This window comes from Monodelphis domestica, chromosome 1 (genome assembly GCF_027887165.1).
Source record: "Monodelphis domestica isolate mMonDom1 chromosome 1, mMonDom1.pri, whole genome shotgun sequence".
NCBI classification, from domain to species: domain Eukaryota; kingdom Metazoa; phylum Chordata; class Mammalia; order Didelphimorphia; family Didelphidae; genus Monodelphis; species Monodelphis domestica.
Genome location: NC_077227.1, coordinates 457,237,108 through 457,256,087, shown reverse-complemented (window position 1 = coordinate 457,256,087; position 18,980 = coordinate 457,237,108). Strand labels below are relative to the sequence as shown.

The 18,980-nt window shown below is 38.7% G+C and overlaps 1 protein-coding gene across 3 annotated transcripts; it reads right to left on the bottom strand.

The window, feature by feature from the left end:
• Window positions 1–3,873: 3,873 nt before the first annotated feature.
• On the bottom strand, window positions 3,874–17,875 carry LOC100022567 (small nuclear ribonucleoprotein-associated protein N). 3 transcript variants are annotated; one of them, XM_007474943.3, is made up of 7 exons: window positions 17,758–17,875; window positions 16,342–16,493; window positions 14,414–14,525; window positions 12,063–12,215; window positions 5,004–5,142; window positions 4,508–4,633; window positions 3,874–4,030 (listed from the first exon to the last, which is right to left on the bottom strand). In XM_007474943.3, exons 1-7 carry the CDS (start codon window positions 17,758–17,760, stop codon window positions 3,993–3,995), a joined length of 723 nt encoding a protein of 240 aa, XP_007475005.1. In that variant the 5' UTR covers window positions 17,761–17,875; the 3' UTR covers window positions 3,874–3,992. The 3 variants fall into 3 exon arrangements, with proteins under 3 accessions (XP_007475005.1, XP_056668348.1, XP_016283952.1); XM_056812370.1 differs by lacking the exon at window positions 17,758–17,875 and adding an exon at window positions 17,475–17,607; XM_016428466.2 differs by lacking the exon at window positions 17,758–17,875 and adding an exon at window positions 14,658–14,724 and having other exon boundaries at window positions 16,342–16,481.
• Between the last annotated feature and the right edge of the window lie 1,105 nt (window positions 17,876–18,980).

Here is an 18,980-nt window from a genome sequence, read left to right as displayed (position 1 = left end):
ATCTCTTTTCTTTGCCCCAGCTATCTAAGGGCTTGGGCCTTTTGGCCCAGCCTAAACAGAAGGGGTATTTAAGCCCTATTCCCTTCTCTCCCTTTTCTCTCTCTCTCTCACTAATTACTTCCTCCTATTGTAATTAAACTCCATAAAAGATTGACTGTTGATTTAAGTTTTCATTTAGGAATTACATAGCTGATTTCTTGGCGACCTTAAATTAATATATATCAGTCTTTTAAAGTGATTCCCTTGTCACAAAACACTGCAAAGGTAGAAAGATGAACTTCAAGGGTATTGGGTGCCTGGGAAGAAGAAAAGGAAAGAGGAGACTGTCAAAGACAAAATCCCTACTGTACTTTTCTCAAGAATCAACAAATACAAGAACTGTTTGATTACTCTTTAAAAATAAAAGTGCTTCAGCTAGAGCATAGAGCTTTCTTTTCACAAAAGCTAGCCCTGAGCCTTTCTTTAGCATTCCATTCAACCAGGTCTCTGAAATGGTCTCCACACTATTTCAATTCTTTCTCTTTTCTCCTCCCTTTCCCTTTCTTCATGTGGTGTCTCCTTAGAACACCCTCTGACCCTTGCCTTCTGATTATGTAAAGTTTTCTCACCCTTCAAGACCCAGTCCAAGTCCTATTTTCTACACTAAACCATCTCTGATCAACTTGAGCACCCTAATTTCTTCCTCTTCCAACCTCAAGAACTGTACAGGTTAGTATCCCTTTGTCACTATTATAAATAATAAAACCTGTATATATATGCCCCTTTCTCTATAAATTGTAGTGAGGACATGATGTGGGATTCTTCAAGGCCATGCCAGCAGAATAACAGCTCTAACAAGGTCCTATCTTTTTGAAAAAGATTCAAGAACGGCTCTGGTTAAAGATCCCAAATCTGTTGTCTAAGAGGCAGACTAGCTAAGCTTGAAAATGATCATTTTGAGGGTGATTAATTCTTCAGCCACAGAAATTAAAAACAATACACTAAGTTAGAGGAGCTATGGTGTCGGTCTAGAAAGTATCCACACTAACAAAATTATGGATGAGTAAATTATTGATGTACAAGTATCTCAAACATTGCAGGTGCTGGGGTGTGGCACCCCCACAATCTGGAAAATTTCAGAAAAAATTTTGACTCTCCTTTTGTACCAAAGAAGTCTGCTTTTTTTTTTCTTTTATGTTGTGTTTACAGTGCCTCATTGTAGAATTTCGGTTAAGTATTTAGTCATAGGCTATATAGTTTCTAAAATCTTTTCTGTTATCTGCAGCTTTCACAAACTTCTCCAAAATTCCCATTTAATCTCTTATGCAGATCCACAGTATTTAAAAACTGCAATGGGGAAAGTCATAATGTGGAATAGATACTTGTATAAAGTGCTTTAAGATTTACAAAATGCTTTCCTCACAACCATATAAAGTAAGAAGTACAAATATTATTCATATTTTGCTGACAAGGAAAGTCTCAGATTAAAAGGGCTTGTTCATGGTCACATGGTGTCAGAGCCAGAATTTAAACCCCAATCCAGCTCTTTCCACTGCACTACACCACCACTTTTTTACAACCAATAAAAAGAATTTATGGAGCCATCTACTAGGTGCTGGGCCCTGGGAACACTCCCAGGAAGGAGCTTGCATCCTAACAGGGGAGATAAGTACATAGAAAAATATATACATTATTGGATGATTTCTAATTTTGCTTGTATTGTCATTTTGGGTCAATTCTTATATAATAAATGTTAAATTAAAAAATAATACCCAAAGGGTTATACAATTATATCATTGGAAAATTTAAAATAAATATGTGTATGTATCAAAGTTAACCAGCACAAATTGACAAAATACATGGAGTTTCAGAGGGAAGATACAAGCATTAATATTAGTAGCATTTATATAGCATATATATGTATACTGCTTATGTTAGTAAAATCCTTTACAAATATTATGATCCCCACAACCACCCTGGGAGACAGGTGCTATTATTATCCCTATTTTATAGATGAGAAAACTGAAGCAAGTGAATTTCAAAACTACTCCACCCTATTCAGACCATTCTTCAGAAGATTAGATTTAGCTATTTCCTGATCAATAACAATAGAGATACTTGAAATAACAGAATCAGGTCTTGGAAACTACACCCTACTCAGTGTAACAATATTAGTAAGGGCTGCAGCAAACTCAAGATTTAATTATTTGAGAATATGGCCTTCAACAGACATGTGCAAAAAAAGGACAGACCTCTGGGTGGTCCTAGGTCAAGCTAGAGCCACCATTGGCACATGTGAGACACAGGAAGTGAGGTAGATAACAGCCTCTGCAGTTCTGGGGACTTCCTGGGAGGAGGGTGAGTCAGTTCAAGGCTGGTGCTTGAGGTTGGAGGAGCCCTGCAGATTGCTTTCCTTTGTATTGGTCATGTGAGTGATGAGGACTGATCCTTTTCCCTGCCTTGGCTATCCAAGGCCTTAAAGCCTGCTTTGGCTCAGCCTGAGCCAGAGTGGTTCTGAGTTAAACTTCTTTCCTTCTTTCCCTCTTTCCTTTTCTCTCTCCCTCTAATATTTTCTTCCTCCTGTTGCAATTAAAACACCATAAAAACTTGGCAGATGACTTGAGTGTTTCATTTAGGAATTACATAAGTGAATTCCTTGGTGAACTTAAATTTATATCAGTCTTTTAAAGTGATTTCAATATCACAAGCAGATGAGTTAAGTGGCTTGACCAAGTTCACACTGCTGGGAAATGAGGTCGCATTTGAACTCAGGTCTTTCTCATTCCAAACCTGGCACTTGGAACTATGGTGCCAGCTTGCTGAATTTGGGAAGACCCCAGAAAGTTCCAAACAGAAGATGTTACTTGAGTTTTGTTTTAAAGGAATAGAAGGACTCTGAGGCAGAAGTGAGGAAGATATTCCATGAATGTGACCCAGAGATGGGAGATGGAGTGTCATGTGTTTAAAGAGAAAGGCAAATCTGACCTATTTGCAAAATTCAGTGAGACCAACTAGAATCAAAAGAGGGTAGATCTAAGGTCTTGATAATGTTAAAAGAGTCATCCTCTTTTTTGGTATACTCCACTCTCTGGCCATGGACTATGCACTGAGTACATGCTCCATAAATATTTGCTAACTCTCCACCTACCAGATGAATTCTTCTCTGATAAGTATCATTCAGAACTTATTTATATCCAATGACAAAAACATTGGGGCACCCTATTCCATTGTTGAAGAGATGAGCTGAAATCCGTGATTTTAACCCATCTATCCACTGCTCCAAGTTGTATTCTTTGAGATTGAGTCTAATCCCAATTTTCAATATTATGTCCCCCACTAAATGCCTTAACCGAATAAATTATCCTTAGTGGTTCAACTGATCATTGAGACAGTGCACCAGTCCTATAGTCAGGAATATCTGAATTAAAATCCAGTCTCAGACACTTACTACTTGGGTGGCCCTGGGCAAGTCACTTAATGTCTATATGCCTCAGTTTCCTCATCTTTAAAATGGGATCATAATAGCACCTACCTCCCAGGATGACTGAGGACCAAATGAAATAATCTATTTGTAATGTATTCAGCAAAATCTTAAAATGTTATAATGCTTGCTATTATCATCTTTCTGAGGCCTCTTACTTAGAGACAATAATAGGAAAAAGCAGGGAATTGAACCTATGGTTATCACAATAGAGGGAGACAGTAAGAAGAAACAACCACCTTTTCTCACCAAAAATAGATGAATAAAAGGGAAATCAAGAGACTGAGATAAAAGAACCATCTCCTCTAAGATAGCCCAGGTAAGAACTATGGTAGTTTTTGAAGGTTTAAATTCTGTACCCTCTTCCAACTCTTCAACAGACACAGAAAATACCCAACAATGATACTGCAAAATTTTTGTTTTCCCCAAGAGTTTATTATGAATCAATTTTAAAGCAGCACACTGTACAAAAAACCCACAAAACTATATACAGCCTCAGGTCAGAGGCAGCATCACAGCAAACTGAAGAATTCTAAGGTCTTGGTGGGCGCATTCCGGGGGGAGGGGGACCTATATGGGAAACAAAAGAAGTCCATGAGATTAGACATAATAACATTTCACATTTCTAAAATGCTCTAAAGTCTCCAAAACATTTTCATCACACACCTCTGAGAGGTATGTAGCAAAAGTAATATCCCCTTTAGACAGTGGTGGAAACTGAGGTACAGAAAGGAAGAAACACTTGGTCCAGGATCAGACACCTAGTAAATACCTAATCCTTCCTGGAAAACGGAACCCCCCCAGGGAATGAAAGAAAAGAGGATTCAGAGCTCAAGGGAGCTATCATCCCCACTGCACAAGCAACAGCAAGAAAATGGGTCTGATGGCATTCCTAAAACCATGAGTCTAGTCAACATATATGCAGCTTCCATTCTCGTTCTGTTGTGCAGGCCCATAACCACCAGAGGTCTAAGCTCAGGCTGAGAGAACAGTAGCAACAATCCACAATGACCATGTTTGAACAGCAAATGTAGCTGTTCCACTCACCTCTCATCCCAGGAGGAGGGGGTCTCATGCCAGGAGGTGGCATGCCCATTGGTGCCCCTCGCCCAGGGGGCATCCCCATTGGGGGCCCCATGGGTGGTCTCATTCCTGGTGGGGGAGCCATCATGCCTACAACAGAAAAGTCCCAGAGAACAATTCAGTGCTGTATGATAATTGTAAGGAGTAGCACAAAGGGAGAAAAGCGAGAGCCAGGTAACAAAAAGAGATGAGCTTTACAAGGGGTCCCAATGTTTCTGGCTCTATCATCCACATTGTGGCTGTTCCTTGCTCAAAGATGACATGCAGTCAGCAGCCAGGGCTCTTCTCATAGGAAAGAATAGGCCTTAAGCCACTGGACAATCATCCAGGCTGGACCTCAGAGTAATCCTGCTGAGTAATTCAAACTCTTCATCAGGTTCAGACAAGGTTAGGTTTCATCACCAATCCAGCTGAGGCCTTAACCACCTACCAGTACAGAGTCTATCTAAGGATGCCTTACCTGGAGGAGGTGTCCCTCTGCTCACGGGTGGGGGAGGAGTCCCTCGACCAGGAGGGTACTGTGTTGGGGCTCCTGCGATACTGGCTGTGGCAGCAACTGCAGCAGCAGCTACGGTCCCTCTTGCCTGGGGAGTCATCACCTAAGAGAGCACAGAGGTTGCTAACAGTAAACACAAATCAAAATATAGGCATTTATGAAGTACCTACTATGTGCATGGCACTGGAGAAGATACCAAATCTAAAAAAGCATGGCCCTTGTCTTAGTCAACTTGGTCTAATATAGAATAAAATACCAACACAGATGGTTAGTATAATATATGATTTATGAATTAAATGGGGAGAAGTCCAAGGAAGAAAGATTAGATACTACTCTTTCCACAAACTGCAATATAGACACAAACGATGATTGAGAATTCAACATTACCAAATGCAGAAGAAGGAAGGGAACAGTGTGGGGGTAGCTGGTGTGTTAAGACATGTAAAGTAGATGTCCATATTCATCATTTCACATTTATCTATTTTTTTTTTAAGGCAAAGTACAATAACATTGGAAAGGACACTGGAGCCAAATTGTGCAGGGTCTTGCACACCAGTCTAAGGAGCATGAAGCACATGCATTAGAAAGACTGCCCTATGTGCCTAAGACTGTGTTGGGAACAGTAGGGACAGGGAAACCCATTAGGAGGTTATTACCACATTTCAAGTCAAGAGATAACAAGCACCTGATCTAGAGGGTAGCAATGAGAATGAATGGGAAGGAGAGATACTTCAGAGAGAAAACAGAAAGGATCTGGTAGCTAGTTAGATGCTGGGAGTTAGCAGTGGGGAAGAATAATAAAAAATATAAGAAATTTCAAGCCTGGGTGACTGAAAAGGGGGTAGTGCCATTAACAGAAAATTCAGATAAAACTGAAAAGTAATTGCACAAGCTAATTGATTGTGATAAAAATTAAAACATTTTAGTTGGAAAAAAAAAACCTTTTAAACAAATTTCTCTGAAAAAAAGTGTGATATGCAAGACGTAATCATGAATTGATTCAAATGTCTAATAAGAAGCATTTCTTAATAAATAAAGATCAGAGAATATGAAGGGACACTTAAAAGTCAGGAGAAAAATCAATAATCATGAAAACCTGCCCCAAATCACTAGCAATAAGAAAAATGAAAATTAAAACTCCAAGAAACCTAGTTCTCCACCTGAGTGGAAAGCAAGCAGCCAGAGTGGAGGTAGATTCCTTCAAGGGGCAAGGGTTGAAAGACCACAACAACCTGGATCAAAAACAGGATTGACATACATAATGCGAGTGATTTTACACAATCACAGTTATAAGGTGGCTTTGATGGAGAATACCAATATTTCATTTGAATAAAGACAAAGTAGTTAAAAAAAAAGACAAAGTAGTTGATGAGTCAGAAAATAAAATGAAAAGATAGTTATTGTTAACTATCATGATTGTGACTTCTCCCTCGAACTATGGTTTCATATAGTTTTTACTCCAAACAGATTATTCCATATTATAGAGAAGAATCGGAAACAGTGGATACAATGTAAAGAAACTACAAGGCAATATTCAATGTGAAATTTTCCAGATTCTTTATGAAGAAGCCCTGGGTCTCTTGCAGGAACAAAATGATGCACTGTCTTCCCAGCAACAAATGAGAAAAACTAGAGATATAAAGACTAGATATGGATATCTGGGAATATAGAAGGGTGGAGGAAAGACAGTAACTGAACCTTAAACAAGGATTTTCAAGGTATTCTACATAATATAGACTTTCTTGATCTTTAATTCCCCGAGGAAATCAAAATTAAGACAACACATATACTAGCAAAGATTATATTATTGAAGTAACAGACATAATCTATAAGGTTGAATTATGGATGAATTAATTTTTTTCCTCAATGAAAAAACTGAAACCACCCAAATACAATGAATAAAGAAGTAAAGCCTTTTTAAGTTTAGGAAAATACTCAGCATTCTTATTTTTGGTTAAATGTTAAAGAATAAATGAATTGGAGAAAATGGGTAAAAACCTTTAAAACTTGACGTGCAAAAGAAAATGAAGGCTAGGAAGAATTGCTGATGACTTACAAATAAATGAGTCTCTAAAGATAAGCCATAAACATCAAATTAAGTGTTCTATTGGCGAATTGCTGTTTGTTGGTTGTTGTTTTTTTATAATAACCCTTACTTTCCCTTTTGGTGTCAATACTGTGCATTGGCTCCAAGGCAGAAGAGTGGTAAGGGCTAGGCAATGGGGGTTAAGTGACTTGCCCAGGGTCACACAGCTTGGGAGTATCTGAGACCAGATTTGAACCTAGAACCTCCCATCTCTAGGCCTGGCTCTCAATCCACTGAGCTACTCAGCTGCCCCCCTTGCTGTTTTTTTTAATGTTAGAAATTGGTTACAAAATTAAGATAGTCACAAAATAAACAGTGAGATCTTTGAGAAAAAATGCATCTTTTTAGTACAAACATTCACCGAGTTCTTTTACCTAAAAATTGATGTTTCTCCCTGTATTATTATTTGTCTCCACTGAATAGTAATCTAAATAAGTTTTCCAAATATAGACAGGAAATAGCAAAGTCAATTCTGAACCCATGGAAACTATACATATTGATTTATTAGTTGGCTAATTTCAGTCTCAATTCAACAAAAATTCATGTGATGCTTTGCTACCTCATAAGCGGTGATAATTAGATAAAAATGTAAAAGATAATTATTGTGTATCTAGAAAAAAAACCCCAAGAAATCTGAGCTTTTACCTCATATACATGAGATGGGCAAAGATTCCCCCCCCCCCCCCCAAAGGATGACTATTATTAAAGAGGATGTAGAAGGAGTGGCACATTCATTCAGTGGAGCTTTGAAATGATCCATCTATTCTGGAAACCAATTTCAAACTGTATCCCTAAAAGCATTAAACTGTGCACAGCCTTTGACCAAGAGAAACTATTAGGCACATACCCCAAAGAGATCAAAGAAAGAAGGAAAGAGCTTACATGCACAAAAATATGTAAAGCAGAACTTTTTGTTATAACAAAGTGAATCTCATCAATTGAAAAATGAATTGTCATATGAAGTTAATGAGATTATTGGGCCATAAATGACAAAAGGAACAAACCTGGGAAAACCTGTAAATACTGACACAGAATTAAGTAAACAGAACCAGGAGAACATTTTTTTGGGTGACAATTACACATTGGAAGGGAAATCAATGGCAAAAAACATAAGAATAACAATTATCCCAATGACCTATCACAACTCCACAAGACTCATGATGAATCATGCTTCCCATCACTTGTAGTAGAGAGGTGGTGAACAAGAAGTTCTAAATCAGATATGCAGATTTGTTTTGCCTGACTCATTATTTAGCTTTATGGTTCTTTATATAAGGAAATGTTCATATTTATTGATATTTATATCATTTTTCAAATGAGGAAAGCACTGATGAATGGCATTAATCTTTTATTTCTTTTATATTCCTGCCCAACACCTAATACATTCTCACTTCTAACAGGCAGACTTGGAGTCAGGATGCCCAGATTCAATTCCTGGCAGAAATGCTTCCCTACACACCCTTGTCATCATGGTACCAGCCACTGGATCCTCCAGAGCAGAGACCATGCCCAGGCCTCTCCCCTTTTGCAAGTCCAGAGCTTTGCCATTATGACATGACCCATCCCAGCCAGGTTTTACTTTTCCACCAGGCCTTATTCTTGCTGCTGCCACAACTTGCCTCTTTCCTCTTTCCATATCCCTAAGTTGTCCATTCTTGATACAGTCACCATCCCAATGACTTCTCACTACTCCCCTAATTAGAATGTAATAAGCTCTTTAATGAGATTGTCTCCTTTGTATTTGTATCCCCAGTTTTTAGCCTGGTACTTGATGTATGGTAAACACTTAAATAGCTTTTTCAAAAATTTATTTGTCCACTATCCTCAACATAGCACTGGGCAAAACACTTCAACCTCTCAGCTATAAAATGGCAATAATTGTATTTGCTTTGTCTACTGCATCACAGGGTAGTTGTAAAAAACCTAAAGTCAACAGATATTTATAACACTATTAATATTTTATTACTAATATATGTAATAATATAATTAGATATTATATAATGTTACTTGCAATGTAATTATTGTTAATATGTATAATAATTATTATAATGGAGAATATTGAAGAATGTAATAACACTTGTCTGAAACTCCATTAATATTGGATCACCTGGTTCCTTGCTAGAAATGTCAGTCAGCAACTGTGGAATTGGAAATCTGGGAATTTGAAGCACAAGAATTCAAGTCAATTCAACAATTACTAAATGCTCACTAGCTCTGACCCTTCAAATCAATCAGCTGCCAAATCTTGGCGCCTCTCCAATATGATCCCTTCTCTTTACTGACACAGCCACAACCCTAGCTCAGGCCTTCAGCACCTCTCCCCTGGCCTTATCACAATAGTCTCCCAATTGGACTCCTTACTTAAGTCTCCAAATAATTCTCTATATAGCTGCCAAAATATATTTCCATAAGTTAGGTCTTAAGTCACTACCCTACTCAAAATTCCAGTGATTCTTTATTGGTCTTTAGAATGAAAAGATAAATAAAATAATATTTAAGCCTTTAATAATCAGGCCCTGAACAACTCCCTTGATCTGAATAAAAGCTTTTCTCCGTATTATCTATAATAATAAATATTTATATTACTTCCCCCTTCATGTACTATATAATCTAGCCAATCTAGTCCTGCAGTTCCTCACATAGGACACTATTTCTATATTACTCCTCCAAAGCCTGAAATTCACTTCCATCTTACCTGACTTTTAGAATCTATTTCCTTCAAGATTCAATTCTAGTACTGACTTTTTAGCTCTTAGGGCCTTCCCTCTTAAAATTACTTCCTATTTATGCTACATGTATTTGTATGTATTTAAAAATTAAAAAACAACAACAACAACAAAAAACACTCCTTACCCTCCATCTTAGAATCAATGTCAAGTATTGGTTCTAAGGTAGAAGGGAAGTAATGGCCAGGCAATAGGGATTAAGTGACTTGCCCAGGGTCACACAGCTATAAAGTATGTGAGGCCAAATCTGAACCCAAGACCCCATCTCTAGGCCTGGCTCTCTATCCACTGAACCAACTAACTGCCCCCGAGTACACTTATTTATGTATACATTGTCTCACCTGATATATTTCATTTTCCTCTTTGCATCCTCAACACCTAATATAATGCCTGGCACATAATATGTATTTAATAAACGCTTGCTGATAAAAACTAAGATATATATTTTATCTTCATAATGACCCTGGAAGATAGTTCCTATTATAACCTCCATTTTACAAATGAGGAGACTAAGGCATATATGTTAAATAACTTGCCCAGGGTTACACAGCCAATGTCTAAGGCAGAATTTGAACTGAAATCTTCAAGTCCAACATTCAATCCACTGCAACATCTGGCTATTAAAAACTCAACAGGGGGGCAACTGGGTAGCTCAGTGGATTGAGAGTTAGGCCTAGAGATGGGAGGTCCTGGGTTCAAATGTGGCCTCAGACACTTCCCAGCTGTGACCCTGGGCAAGTCACTTAACCCCATTGCCTAGCCCTTACCACTCTTCTGCCTTGGAACCAATACCCAGTATTGATTCCAAGACAGAAGATAAGGGTTTAAAAAAACAAAAAAAAACTCAACAAGTAAATAGTCAAAAGATTTGAATAGACACTTTTCAAAAAAACTGCAAAATATTAACTATATGAAAGAATGCTCCAACCCACTAATAACAACAGAAATCCAAATCAAAACAATTCTGAAATTTCATCTCACAAACAGCAAATTAGCAAGAATGGTAAAAGATGAAAATTTGAACTGTGGATAGATAGGCTGGCACACATCATTCGTGGATCTGGGAATTTTCCCAATCATTCTGAAAAGTAATTTGGAATTCTGCAGAAATGACTAAAATGTCCATAACCCTAAGCATATACCACAAAAATGATTAAAAAAAAAAAAAGGACACCAAATGCACTAGGTTCCCAGCACATAGTAGGTGTTTAATAATTACTTGTTCAACTTGAGTACAAAATAAATGCCCAGATGATTGAGGAACTGCTAAACAGTGTATGAGTTACAAATAGAACATTACTGTGCTGGAAGAAATTATCACTGTAATGACTACAAAGGAGGAAAGATGGCAGGAAACCAATATGCACTAACTACAACATAAACAAAAAGAACAACAAAACTGAAACTGAATTCAGTGAAATTACAATGACCAAGTTTTGCCTCAAAGGGCTGAGAGAAAGCATCTCCCTTCCTTTTTGGCAAAGATGGGGGACTATGGGCTTGGAACATCACAGGTAAATTTATTTTCATGGCTAATTTTACTGAACTTTCCCTCCCTTTTTTATTCTTTGTTATAAAGGACAGCTCTCTGGGAGAGGAGAGCAAAGGATATATTCAGAAATGTTAGGTTATAAAAAAAAATAAATCAAATAAAAATGTTTAAAATGAGAAGAAAAATACTTATTGACTGAAAATCATGTGTTATGTCCCCCCATTTCCCCCCAATATAAAGTAAAATGCAACATAGATCCTACTCTCATGAAGTTTATAGTCCAATGGAGGATTATTCACACTCCTCATTAATTAAATACTTATCACGTACAATAAATCCTTAATGGAGGTGGAAAGGGAAGGGAGGAAAGGAGAAAAGATAGTACCAAGGCTTTGCTCAGGCTGCCTGAATTGTTACCTAGAGCCTTCTAAGAAAAAGGTTCAAATGCTGTCCTGAATACCTGGTTGTTCTTTCCAAGACTATAACCCAGGACTAAGGCCTCAGAACTTTTGCCATTTATGGAACCTATCCTTCAGATGCTTTGAATATCCATACCCAGACTTCATTTGTCCTAACAAAAAGAGCCTCTTGAGGGCAAGGATTGCTTCATTTTTGGTTTTTGTAGCTTCAGTGCTTAGTGGTGTCTAGCACGTTGTAGGCATTTAATAAATGCTTATTCAGTGAATGACCTAAGACGTTATAGTGGTCCAGCTCCTTACCTGTTGAGATGGCCCACCAACCCCCCGGACAGGCCCTGCTAAGCCTGCAGGAGCCTGGGGCATGGGAACGCCAGCTGGCACACCTCTGCCTGCAGCCCTGCCAATCCCAGGGCCTCCTGCAGCTCCAGCCAATGGCACACGAGCAATGCCTGTCTGAAACAGGAAAATATATGAAGTCATTTATAGGGAAGAAAGATTAAATATGATCACACTTTGTAGGCAAGCTAGCAACTAAGGCTCAAAAGAACACAAAATGTCATTAACCCATTATAACCACAAACATCACCACTCATGCCCAGACAAGTAAAAAAAAAAAGAAAGAAAAAGAAAAAGTTCACTAACTGTGGCTCACATACCTATATGAATACTTATGAAACAATATTATCAAGATAGAACATAAGCCTTGGCTCAGGCAGCATTTTATCAACCCAAATCCTCCATCAGCTAACATATCTCCATAAGTTCATTAAATGCCCTCATGATCATCATAAAGCTTGAATTACACATAATACTAGAAAAACATGGAGGGAAACAGTGTTACACTGAGCTAAAACCTGCCATTCTGCAAGTGTTCCTACTAGACCTGCCTTCTGGATCTAAAGAGAATTAATCTAATGGCTATTCCACAAGACAGCCCCATTCTAATATGTGAATACAATATTTATGTGTTTTTCAGCTCTACCCCCTCCCAAAGTTTCTCTTCTCCACACTAAACATCTTTACAAACACCTTCACAAACAATTGCATTTCCCAGACCTTGATCTATGGAATCCTACAGTACCAGACAATATAAAGGATTCAAATGAAAAATTTGATAACCATGATAATTTCCCCCTATGAAATATTAAATGTATCAAACATATATACTATGTACAATAATTTTCCAGTATGAAAATACATCTTTCTCCGTGTTTTGCTATAAAATGTTGACTCCTTTATTCCCTTGGAAACCTAGGGTGGCATTAATGGATTCCATCAATGGATATTTCACATCCCCATGTATTTTATGGTCAAATGGGTTTGGAGAATGTTGCCAAGGGAACAGTGCTATAAATGGGGCCTTGATCAGACTTGTATTCAGGGAGCTAATGTAGCCAGGGCTCAAGTAAGAATTCTGTTCACACCAACAATCCAATTCAATTTTGGACAACAGGCACAGTGGAGCCTGGCAAATTTACCGTGGAGTCTAGACATAAAGTTTTAATAACATTATTGTGAAATGAAAATGATTTTGACTGTAGTCATATCATGTGGGGGGACTAAAGGAGGCAGAGGTTCTGCCTATGTAGTAACAGTGCTCTGTGTACATTATTGGATACTGTATTGATGACCTATATGTATATTAGAGGTCTACAAGCTTTCAAAAGAGGAATTCTAAAGTTGTAATCCTTGTTTTCTGATCTGTGGTTCAGTGGTTTATAGAATTTTACAGATGGAAGGGCTCTCATGGGATAACAGACTCTCAGAGTGGGGAGAATTCTCAGAAGCTACCTAATAGCTGAACAAAAATCTTCTCTATAACAGCAACAATAACAACTAACATTCATATGACTCTAAATTTAAGATTTGCAAAGCAATTTATATATTAAATGATTTGATTCTTCACAGCAATCTCGTAAAATAGGTACTCTTATTATGAGGCCAAAGGAGGTTAAGTGACTTGCCTTGCAATAACAGTCTCATTGGCAGATGTGAAAATCAAACAAGAGTCCATAATTTAGAGCTAAAAAGAACATTTATACACCATCTAATTCAATCTCATTAGATCATAGCACATCAGACAGAACTAAGTGGAAAGAACCTCAGAACCTATAGAGCATGAATGGTGGGAAAGATTCCTAGGATCACATGAAGATCAGAGCAGGAAAACCTTATAGATCATCTAGTCTAATATCTTGATTTTAGAAATCAGATGTCATCTCGTCAAAACGAAATATTCCCTGTTGCCCTGCTCCTTCCATCTATAGGGGAGGAAGAGACCAATGAGGGGACAAGAGAGGGAAGCTATTCAAAGCAGTATTTAAATGATGATGGGAATATCCTGGTGCTCAAATTTCTTCTGTATTTTATTATTTATCTCAATAACCACTAAAAGCTCTAGCTAGATCCTATTTCATTTGGTATATCTAAATTTATCAGAGTACTTAATTAAGGTCAGCCAGATTTAAGTTCTAGGCATATGATAATTACTATAGCTACTTTCTAATTTCTACATATTCAACTGATTCTGAAAGAGCTACAAACTACAACTTCCTCTTCTGTCTTAAGTTTTTATAGGCTCCTAAGGTGGGTACATCCAAACCCAGATGGAAGTTTCCCTCCCTATCCTTTTCCCAACCCATTCGCCTTACATCTTTAGGGGGCGGACCTTCCACAGTCATAGAGACCAAGTTCTCCCCTCGAAGCAGCACCAGTCCCAGAACCCTCTTTTCCTCACGTTCGGGTTGTTTTGCATTCTTTGGCCTGAAGGATAGAAATATGGCTATTAGTGGAACAGGCTATTGAATACAGCCTGTACAACACAGGCAATTCTATGCTCCTAGGCTTCCTAGGATCCCTCAAAACCTTCACCTTGTCACTAGGCCCATAACTTACTCAAGGAGTCCTGGGATCCTTAACGTTGGAAGACTTAGAATCATAGAATGTTAAAGCTGGACGGGTCCTTAAAACATAGAACATACAATGTCAGAGCTGAAAGGAACCTTAGAACACAGAATATTAAAACTGGAAGGGCCCTTAGAACACAAGATGGAAGTGGTGGAAGGGACCTTAGAAACCATATTACCGCCTCATTTTACAGAAGATGAAATTTAGGTTCTGAGAGGAAAGGAACCAGTCTAAGGTCACACAGTCACCAGTGGATATAATTTAAAATCCAGCCTTCTGTAGAGTCAGAACTTCACATAACAAGGCTCTTAATAAACACTGAAATTGCACTCCATACCTCTTTTACCATGAATCACATTCTAAATATTGTATTATAGATGTTTGCATAGTTGACATCTCATCTATTAGACTATAAGCTCCCTGGGGGGCAAGATCCAAGTCTTATTCATCACTATACTTGTTGGAGTTCACAACACAGCGTCTTAACAGAGAACACAGTTAATAAAAGTTGATTAATGCAAAAATCAGCTTCTTTAAAATACTTAACTGCAAGATATTTTCACCCCAAGATGACCACATAGAATTATAACCTTCTTAAAGAGAGCCTCAGAGAACAGTAGAATGTGTACAATTACACTCAAAAATATTGCTGTTAGCCTCATAGTATTTAGGCTTCATAAATACTTGCTAAATTGAACTGAAATTATCTTAAAGCATTTCACTCATTAAATAAGCACAACTCATCATGTATTGGTTAATTTTGCTGAACTGATATTTTTTTCCCTATTTCTTTTTATTCTTTGTAACAAAAGCATGTTCCTAAAGTAGGGGATGAAGGAAGGCTATATTTGAAAATGAGATTTTAAAAATCAAGATAAAAATTAAAATAACCACATGAACACATTTCATTAAATGTCACTATTAGCTGGGAATAAAGACCTGAAACTTAGAAATTGAGTGTTTAGCAATGAGTAGAAAGAATCCTTTTCCAGATAACTGGAATCCAGATTTCAAAATAACCAAGTATTGTAAAATCTCTCTTCTCTTATGTTATAGTATTCTCTCCAAACACACACTGGGAACCACCAGAACAAAGAGCTAGGACTGGGGCCTTAGAACACAGAAAAAAAGGGCATGGATAGAATATCAATTACTAGACCAAATTTCACGAGGCAAGGGACTAAGAATGTTATGTTAGAAAGGACCTTTAGAGACCATCTATTCTAAACCTTTCATTTTACAAATGGGGAACTTGGTCTAGACATAAATGTCTACCCAAAGTCACAGTTTCTCAGAACTAGTTGCTCTGTGCATAAAGCAGTCTAGAACCTAGATTTCCTGGCTCTTGCAGAGTACCTGGCATCTTAATTTATTTATCTTATTTATCTATCATCTATTCTAAGACCAAGGTTCCACCCATCATATCACTGCTTTTTATCATCTCCAAGTCATGTGTGCTGATATATATATATATGTGTGTGTGTATATTATGTTTCAACATAGATGTCTCCTCATATTCCACTAAGGGGGGGGAGAAAGGCTAAGGACTAAAACGGAGAAAAGCATGTTATTCTATGAGTATTAAGTACTAGAAGCCTAGTTTACCTGCCCTCCACACCCTCTAACCCCCCCCCCTCATATCCCAAGCTTCCCAACCCATCTCCCTCCTCACTTGATCTTTCTGAACTCATCACAGTCACACAGGATCAGGTTCATGTGCTTGTCAAAGGCCTTGAAGGTACCAATGAAGATGCGGCCATCCTGCAGGATACACCTCATCCTGTAGTCGATGTGCTGCAGCATCTTGCTGCTCTTGCCCACTGTCTGAGGGAATTAAAGAGGGAAAAGCAGTGATTCTGGGCCCTGCACGAACTACTTATCACCACAAACTGTCCAAAGGTCCTAACCTTGACCTTTTCCCATTATATGATCATTTAAAAATAACTCTTACTTTCTGTCTTGATATTACTACTAACAGCTAAGAATCTGGGATTATAGGATTTGCCCAAGGTCAACACGGATAGGAAGTATGTAAGACCAAAGCTGAACCCAAGATCTCCCATCTCTAGGCCTGGATTCTCTATCCACTGAGCCACCTACCTGCCCCTCCCATTAGATAATCTTGACACTCAAGAACAAACATACTCTGGGCTCTTAATCTCTAACCCAAATCTATGATTTGGTGATCCTTCACACCCCCTCCCCAAATATCTTTACTTGTACACTCTTATCTCTGTTTATGCCCCTTTCTCTCTCCTGATATTGCCACCAACTTGACTCAGGCCCTTATGCCTGCCTTCTGGTTGGTTTGCCTACTCCAAGTTCTCTCCAAACTTAAATCTATCCTCCAATCAAAGTGATCTTCCCAAAAGTGCAGATCTAACCACACACTGCTTATGGTCCCAGGCATCAACAACCAATAAAACTCCAGTGGTTCTTTATTACCTCCGGAATTCAATATTGACCCTTTCTACCATTCCAGTCTTCTTACACCTTAAACTGCTCCTGCTCCACGTACTCTTTGATCCAGGTACGCTAATCTCCTTGCTGTTCCCCTTTCCCTCTAATGGGCATTTTCATTGACTGTCCCTTATGCCTAGAATTCTTTCCCTCCTCATTTGTTTCCTGAATTTCCCCACTTTCTTCAATCCCAGCTGAAATTCTATCTTCTGCAAACTATCTTTCCTTATCCCACTTAACGCTAGTCTCTTCCCTCTGTTGATCACCTCCAACATATCCAGTAGGTAACTTGCATTGTTTCCCTCATTATACTATGAGTTCTTGAAAACGGGGATTATCTCTTGCCTTTCTTTGTACCACCAGCGTGTAGCCCTGGATGTGGCACAAAATAATGCTCAATAAATGTGCCGACTTAACTTCACCACCATGCGAAACCCAGAGAACAAGACAATCCTCCCCCAACCTGGCAGGACCCTGACCTCTAACCTTCCCGGTCGCCCGGCCCCGCCCTCTGCAGTGCTCTCACGGTCCTCGCCACCTCCAGCCCCTAGACTGGCCCTGTTCCCGACTCGTCCTGTCCTGTTCCCCAGCCCAGGCCTTCTTTTCCTGTGGTACCAATATTACTTACCATGGTGACGGCTGCAAAGAGTATCGACTTAGAGAAAGGTTCCCGCTCCGGCGACCGAGAACACGAGGGAGCTGGAGGAAAGTAACCGCCCCGCGATTTCCGGCTCTAACGGAAATACGAAAGGTGCCGTAAAGCCCTCGGAATGCTTGAGAAGGGCACGTGACCAAACATGTTCCGTCTGCCGCCATGTTGGATGAGGGCAAGCGCCCTTTTCCCAAGGCAGAAAGATTTCTTGGGAACTTTCCAGAACTGGTAGTAACTCTTAGTGGCACTGCTCTTGTCCAAACCCTTCAGGAGTAGACAGCCTCAGGCCTACGAAGGGCACTATTAGTCATTAGCGCTTAGTTTTTTTTATTTATTGATAATTCATTTTGTAGCTATTGACCTATTGTGAAGTATAGATTGTTGCCAGAAAACTACACATGGGATAAATTGGAGATAATCTCAGAGAAACACTACTAGGGGATCAGGAAAGATATTTATTATTATTATTACTATTATCTTTCATGGAGCTACCAAAATAATCTTAATGCACAGTCCTAACCCCTAATCCCATGCCTTCCAAACGTTCAATAGTTTATCTCCAAAATAACATAGAAACTCCTCATCCTGTCATTAAAGGCTCTCTTTAATCTCCGTTCCAACCTTTTTTTTTTTAATTATATGCCGCTATTGTGTGAGATAAAAATGATGACTCACTCAGATAAACAAAACCTGGAATCAGAAGATAGGAGTAAAAAGAGGTAGTTGTTTGTTCCCTTCATGAAAGAGAGCACTTCAACGATGGGTTAAGAAGTACGAACTGACTAGGTAGCAGGCCGGCAAATATATCATTGCTTCTCTATCCTTCTTCAGTCTCCTTCCTAAGCTTGTCCAGGAGTCCTAAATCAACAAAAGGTAACAAACTAGCCCTTGTAAAATGCATGTTTATCCTGAGAATAGCACATTCAATTCTATCTTACACAGTCCCCCCTTTTTTTATTTTCAGAGATGTGCTATTCTCACTTGCCTCAGTTTCCCCTTCTAGGTAAAACATAACAAACAATACAAATTCCACAAATTCCAGTCCAAATACAATCAGTTGGATCTCATCACCAGTCACCAGGATCCTTCTGGAGCTATCCCCTCCAAAGCCTTGATTGTCCAGAAGACGAGAGGAGCTGCCAATTCCTTCACTAGGGTACAATGAGTCCATTCTTTTTAAGCTGTCCTCACGGCTTATG

Coding starts and splice junctions, on each gene's coding strand:
- LOC100022567 (XM_007474943.3), bottom strand. Junction 4,634..5,003: donor CAGAGGGACACCTCCTCCAG/GTAAGGCATCCT, acceptor TTTCTGTTGTAG/GCATGATGGCTCCCCCACCA. Junction 4,031..4,507: donor CCCTCCTCCTGGGATGAGAG/GTGAGTGGAACA, acceptor TTTCCCATATAG/GTCCCCCTCCCCCCGGAATG.